The sequence below is a fragment of the Oculina patagonica genome, chromosome 4 (genome assembly GCF_052425735.1).
Source record: "Oculina patagonica isolate OP01 chromosome 4, crgOcupat, whole genome shotgun sequence".
NCBI lineage: Eukaryota > Metazoa > Cnidaria > Anthozoa > Scleractinia > Oculinidae > Oculina > Oculina patagonica.
Window position 1 is genome coordinate 3,460,774 of NC_135761.1, and position 7,580 is coordinate 3,468,353.

The 7,580-nt window shown below is 39.9% G+C and overlaps 1 protein-coding gene across 1 annotated transcript; it reads right to left on the reverse strand.

The window, feature by feature from the left end:
* Positions 1 to 1,575: 1,575 nt before the first annotated feature.
* Positions 1,576 to 4,740, reverse strand: LOC144651321 (uncharacterized). The gene is made up of 3 exons (XM_078511270.1): positions 4,575 to 4,740; positions 4,100 to 4,315; positions 1,576 to 2,701 (listed from the first exon to the last, which is right to left on the reverse strand). The coding sequence occupies exons 2-3, from the start codon at positions 4,293 to 4,295 to the stop codon at positions 2,262 to 2,264; spliced, it is 636 nt and encodes a 211-aa protein (XP_078367396.1). The 5' UTR covers positions 4,296 to 4,315; positions 4,575 to 4,740; the 3' UTR covers positions 1,576 to 2,261.
* Positions 4,741 to 7,580: the final 2,840 nt, after the last annotated feature.

The following is a 7,580-nucleotide window of genomic DNA, read 5'->3' on the forward strand; positions in this document are numbered from 1 at the left end:
TATGTGCCGCCCGATAGGGTATGGTTTTTGAGGTTCTCGGTCCTTAAATAGGGTATCATTTTTGCTCCTTTTGGCAATGTGTTCCCGGTGTGATCCTTAGATAGGGTACCTAAATTTTATTAGCTAAAATAAACGCCCAGCTAAACGAAAAAAATGGTATCTTAAAACTGAATTTTCTGTTCAGGCATTAGTAAAGCGATTTTATAAAGAGTTGTGTCTTGCCGTGCGCGGTTAGCCGTTATTTGGGTCGTCACGGAACGCTTCTCCTCCCCTCGAATAGGGTGTCATTTTTCGGTTTTGCCTAGTTTTTTCGCTTTCTTTATCCTTAAATAGGGTCAGGGTTTAAGAACCTTGGCGGCACACCCCTATCCAAAATTTATGGGAGTACCCCCCCTCGGGTGACTGCAATTTTACCCCCGATTAGTTTAACTCCCGATTTTTTGAACCAATTTTCGTTTCCTTGGAGGTTTGAAAAATTGGGACTCAACTGTAAATTGAAATATAAACAATTCCAATTTGTCATAACGAAAAGTGGTGGTGGCTTGAAAAATGTCGGTATGAGGAGGTTAAGGTTTGGCGGAGATGAGAAAAAAAAAAACAATAGGCAGGCAGATTCTGAGGAAAAATGGAGCTGAATTGGTCACACCCTGCCTGCGGAAAGAACCAACCACCATCACTCTCCAGTCCCTGACTTGGAATCCCTAAGAGAATCAGAAGAGAGCACCCCTCCCTCTCCCCCTCTTACAGACACTGAGTACGATCCACTTGGAAGCTGGAAAGCCCAAGCTTAGGTGTACAGGTGGGAGGCATTCAATGGTATTTGCCCCAACTAGAGGAATGGAGCTAATTAAATAAGTAAACAAATTGCGAGTTTACGCAGAATCTAAAACCAGGTTTTAGGTTTTCCAAAAAAACAAACTTCAATAAAATCCGCTTTTTACTTCACCAATGAAGAACAAACTTAATTTTGCCAGAATGTTGTTGTTGTTGTTGTTTAACTTTGATTTTTTCTCTCGCATTTATTCAAACGATTTACGCACTGTAAACTGGATTTACGGAAATGTTGACTTTCTTAAAATATTGCGGTGAGTTGTTTTCTTTTGACGTGAGTTTCTTTTGTTCTGCCTTAAGATAATGTGGGGGGAGGCGCGTTGGCCTAATGGTTAGCGCGCTCGACTCCGAGTCGAACGGCCCGGGTTTGTCTTCTTGGCAAGACACTTTACTCTCACAGTGCCTCTCTCCACCCAGGTGTATAAATGGGTACCGGCGAATTTACTGCTGAGGGGTAAGCCTGTGATGGACTAGCATCCCATCCAGGGGAAGTAGCAATACTCCTAGTTGCTTAATGCTACAGAAACCAGGATAAGCTCCGGCTGTATGGGCCACTTGGCTCGGACACAATTCTTCCAGTGATTGACTACGGATGCATTATATGGCATGAAAGTAATAAGTCCCTGTCTGACAAGCTAGAAAAGCTACAAAACCAAGCCATGAGAGTAATTCTCAAGGCTAATAGAACTACCTGTACACAACATATGAGAAACAACCTGGGACTACTAACACTATATAACAGGCGACGATTTCTTCGATTTATTTATATCTTTAAAATTGTAAATAAGCAAAACTGTCCTAAGCAATTAGAAGGTTATTTTACCAGTAGAAGCGAACTCCACGGCAGAGCATTACGGAACAGTGGCATTATCGACCTACCCCAAGTCAAAACCTTATCGGGAAGAAGAACATTCAAACATGCTGGGGCAAGTGACTGGAACTCGCTACCTACAGAACTAAGAAAACAAACTAAACTATCTTCTTTTAAACTACAACTCTTTAAACATCTGAAAGAAATTGACATTAAGAATCATAAATGCTCAGTCTAATTTTTTTATACCAATGCAGTTGATATATCTTAAAAGTAAATTTTAGGTAAATTATATGTATTGTAATTTTAATCTTAGATTTTATTACTGGACATCTTGTTAAGACCAGCATTTTTTATAAATGCTGATAGATTTCTTTCCAGGTTAAATAAAGCTTTTATTATTATTATTATTATTATTATTATTATTACACAGACTTAACCTAAGATAATGTGCGCCGTGATTTGCATAAATCACTATATTAATTTTATTTCTTCGTGTTTATTTCAAAAAGGCTAAGAGAGTTTTCAAACTAAATGACTTTACATAAAGCCGGCAGTTAGTTAAGAAACCGCTCTACTTAATTAATAAAATAAACTTGTCTCTCATGGTGCTCTTGGCTTAGTCTTCATGTTTTTTCTTGCCGTCGCTAGTTTTCTCATCTTTGGGTTTATCCTTTTTCTTCTTTTCCTCTTCTTCCTCCTCCTCCTCCTCCTCTTCTTCCTCTTCCTCCTCTTCTTCTTGCGCGGGCGCGGGCGCGGGAGCGGGATACGGGTAGGGATATGGTGCGGGATTAGGATATGGGGCAGGGTATGTTACGGGATACGGGGCAGGGTATGGTGCAGGATATGGGGCAGGGTGTGGTGCAGGATAGCGGCCAGGCATTGGTGCGGGATAAGGGCCAGGCATTGGTGCGGGATACGGGCCAGGCATTGGTGCGGGATACGGGCCAGGCATTGGTGAAGGATATGGGGTAGGATATGGTGAGGGATACGGGGAGGGATACGGAGAGGGGTAAGGATAAGGCGCCGGATACGAAAAACCTTGAGCGTCCTTTGCCCCTGTCAAACGAAATTAAAATGTAAAAAGGTCATTGCTTGTAACCGGAAGCCTCAAAAGAAATTGTTATAATGCCTCGCAGGTGGGACTCACTTCTTTTGTAACAAACTTTCAATCCTTTTAACTAGTAAAAGCTAAACGCAACTCTGGCTAATGAACTCCCACAGAACGAAAACGTTTTGTAATTTTGGCCATTTCTAAAGCCATTGATCGAACTATTTCGTGTAACGAACTTGAGTATCATGACGAATTGCTGCTATATAACTAACTTATTTTCCAGTCTCCATAAGCGAATTAATTCGATATTACTCATTGAAACTCAACTTAATGACATTTGTTTGGTTAAGCTGTCAATTAACTTATTAAGAGATAGCGGGGATGGCCTGACTCCTTTATTTTTTTTTCTCCTGAATAGTTACCGCTCTAACGAATCCCAGTTTGTAATAAGGAAAAAATATCGCGACCAAGCGAACGACGCAAGAAAATCACTTATCGAGATTTAACCCGGCAAGAGTAAAGGAGCTGGAATTACGAGGTGGTCGTATTAAGATGTCCAAAAGGCGGATTTAATTGTTGGTACGATTCCTTTCGACGGCAGAGTGATCCAGCAGGTAAAACACGCCACTTCTCATCGACTTCATTCTCGACACCTTTTTTGCGTTCATTGTAAAGAGTTTGATTGACTTTTAACGTGAACTAGTGAATGTTTTTTTTGCACGGTCACTGTGATTTTTGATAATGCTGTCCTTCACTAAAAGATTAAGATGGAATTCACCAGGACTTCGAGTAGTTATTAGACAGAATTATGTACCAAAATTATTTCCACCTAATTGCAAGCTTTTGTTACTGCTTTAAATATCTTATCAAAAGAAGTCTTTTCTAACAACACCAAACATCGAAAACAAATTTCGAAGTTCCACTGAATTCCACTGAATCGGTTCAAGACGATTTTACAAAATGGCTACACGTGAGATTTTGCCTATAGCTTGCGAACTTTGAAATTCATTTTCTCAGACTCTGATAAGAAATTGTTGTTGGTGTTATCACGGATAATTACTTACATCTTTACCTTTTATTAAGGGTAGGAAATAGCGCAATAGGATTTAAAGTATTTTTTGTATTCGATTTTTGTCCAACTTAAATAAATATAAAAGCTACTCATTGTTAACATCAAGTGCTATTCTTCTGAGTTCCTCTTGATCTCTGACCTGCTGAGTGTTTCACTCCGTGCGATTTCATCATCGCTTCTTCTTTATAAATCTTTTTTCTTTTCAAAATTTTACAATTGGAGTAACTCGAGCCTATGTCTGATTTAACTTCAAACACATTGACGAAAACAAATTTAAATCTCAGTGTCGGTGTAATGACAAGTTTAAAAGTTTACATTTTAGTATACCTACCAGAACCCGACGCACCGCTCCCAGAATCGAAAGAACCTTCTTCGTCTTCATCGTGTTCTTCGTGCTCGTGCGTTATGGGATCGTGATCTTCCGTTCCTTGTTCGTGTTCTTTCGACGGAAAAAATTTTCCTTCCGTGAATGTAACCAGGGCCACCATGGCCAAAAGGCAAGTAATTGATAGTAATGTTCCCCTCATGATAAGTTCTAACCGATATGCTGCATTCAACAAAAAGCGGAGATTGTTAGTAAAAGTTAGGAATTCATTTTTCAATTTTTCCTATAGTTATTCAATAAAGATTAGATTGTATTCGTAGAAGCAGTGCATTACTTTTTTAATCGTTGCCGCAAGCAATTTTCCTGCATTGTTCATAAATACAAAAAAATCAGACATTCAGTTCTGATTTGAAATGTAAATATTGCGAAGTTGAGTCAATACCAATGTTTTTCTTTTCACATTTTTGATTTCCTTTCTTACCTTCTCAAGATTTCTCTGCTCTCTGTTCGTCACCTGTGAATTTGCCCTGAAAATTTCTAGAGTTCAAGTCACTACAAAGAAGAAAATATCTTAATTATTTAAAGATGTTTTACGCTTTGTTGGATTTTACGGTCTTTAATCCTATTGTTGATTTCACATAAAATAAGCAGGATATTTGACCGATGTCGTTACACTCGATTCTTTTGGTATCCCTCACTTAACAAACTTGATCCAAAATGATAAATTAAATTAAATTCACTGGAAAGCATGTACGAAAAACGCGAAAGGTTTTTTTTTTTTGCAACAGGCTAGGTTTTGATTACTTTTTTTACAAATTAAATTTTTTAGGGTCCTCGAAGGATAAGGACTAAGATGAGACGAAGGAAAACGACCCTGCGGGTAAAGGTTTACAGAGTACGAACATAGAAGTGGCGAGATACAGAAACGAAATGGTCCGATACGGTCACCTGTTAAAACAAATATAAAATATCGTGTCAAATTTGTTTAAAAAATCAAAAATCTTTCGCCGGAGAGTAAAGTCGCTGTAAATGTCCCCAGTTGATGAAACGTAAAAATCAATTGATGTAGCTTAAGTAAGCAGTCCACATGATGATGGAGTGTCGGTAGTAGGCAATACGGCCGACCAAACTCCCCCTGGGTTACTGCCCTGTTAAAGGAAATTTTGAAGTGTAATCCCACGGGGCAAAGAAAATCTTTCCCCCGGTGGGATTTGAACGCACGACCTTCGGATTAGATCCATCGACGCTCTATGGTTGGGGTAATTTAGATAGTGATTCGCGGTAAGTATTCAAGTATAACAATGAGACCCGTAGCCCTTGCAAGGGCTACGGGTCAATAGCCCATAAGGCTTCGCCTCATCGCCTCATGGGCTATTGACCCGTGGCCCTTGAGGGCGAAGGGTCTAATTATTTTAGTATCACCCAACAAGTCAGACAGAAAAAGCAATAATAAAGTTAGCAAATGCAAGAAGAAATCAAAGTCTCTTCGAGATACCAACTTTTTTTGCATGAAGTATGAGTCGAAGGTTTATCCTGTGCATTGTTCTTCGAACTTATCATTACAGTTGCTTTGTAGTTTAGTTTAACAATTTCCAATCTTCGCGGAGGAAATGCAGCCATATAATTTTGTCAAAAATGGCTCGTCCGCGCCGGGTATTTATACACATATTCCTCCACATTACAACATTACACAAATAAACAGTGCAAATTTCACCGAAACCTGACAATTCTATACTTTAAAATTGCAAGGACTTTTCGAGGCAGTCGATTACGGCAGCGAAATTAGCAAATGAAACAACAAAATATGCGTTCGACGCTTTTTTTCGATTTGTTTTTGCGACGCCATATTTGAATTGTTATAGGTAGACTGCTGTTCAATGTGTTCAAGGGCGTATCGTTACGATTGCTCCACGAAAAAGCACGAAAAAATACGAATATTTCCGACTACTGTCGGAGAAAACATTGCGGCTTAACCCATGCTCAATGAATGCTTTCGTCTTATATTTGATGATGATTTTCGAAAGCCTTTTGGGCGGCCGACTCTACATATGTGGTGTATTCGACAGCTTGTGTATATAGATCGAATGTATGGGAAAATCACGGATTCTGTAAAATCGCGGTAAACGGGTCACATCGACTCGGATTGAAAGCGCTAATGTTTACCTACCTGCAAATGTATGGCACTTGTGTCTTGTGCCAAATTTGAGCCTAATTTTGAACCGCCATTTGCTAAGCTAAAAGAAGTCGTTGCCCCCATCTCTTGGCATTTGTTTTAACTTCAATAACATCTTTGAAAAGAGCGAGTTTTTTTGGTATGGTTTATTTTTGACGTTTGTAATTTTTAAACGATGTAAGTGCTAGTGATTATTTATTCGTGTTTTAGCGTTAGTTACGCAATCCATTGTTAGTGCGACGCTTTTTATAGATCGCCTTTCAGACACACGTGCGTTGAGATAAGAAAGCTGACATGTCACTTTTAAAGTTGTTATACTTTTGTAAATTTGACAAGTTACGTTTTTTCTACGAGATCGCAAGTGATCCCCCACAGCGGAAAGTAATCCCTTGAGAAATTAAAGCAGTCCCTTGAGAGTTTACAAGAATGTGGTTCGAGATAGAACAACTTATCCGCTATTCTTCTTTTCTTGCTTGTAAACAAGCAAAAAAGTAGAAAAAAGATTTATTTGGGAATTAAACGAAAGAAAGCGCCACGCTCGATTGCTACTCGATGACTATTACTATTAAATAGTCCTCTAGTGGCGTAGCCAATCAAAATGCAGGATTTGCCTTAGTCCACTAGTTGGGTGATACTAAAGATTAATAAACCACTGAATGCAATGGTCACACGACACATCTCCCCGGCCTGGCCTAGACCTGTACGCATGCGCACAGCCTATTACCCGTGGAGTGGCAGCCATGGACAGCTGTTTCGTCCTTGGTCTTGGCCAGGCCGTGGAGATGTGTCGTGTGACCATTGCATTCAGTGGTTTATTAAAGATTAGTAGTTAGGACCACGTGGCACCTGTGTTATCAGGAATTTATTTTTTCAATATGATGGAGTGCCGATACGCCGTCTGGCCTCGTAGCTCAGTCGGTAGATCTAATCCGGAGGTCGTGAGTCAAATCCCACCGGTGTCAAGATTTTCTTTGCCCCGTGGGATTACACTCCCAAATTTCCTTTAACAGGGTAGTAACCCAGGGGGATTTGGTCGGCAGTATATTGCCTACTACCGGCACTCCATCATATTAAAAATATACATACAAATTCCTTATAACACGGGTGCCACGCGGTCCGGTCGGTATAAAACGCAGACCATGCAGACTGCAGACTGCAGACTGCAGACCGTGCAGACCGTGCAGACGGTGCAGACCGTGCAGACTGAGTAATTTTTTTTTTCTTCTTTTTTTACATTGTGTTTCACAAAACTTTTCACGAACGGTTTCCGAAGTTTGTTTGAAATTCGCGAAGTTCGCTACGAACTTTAGGGGG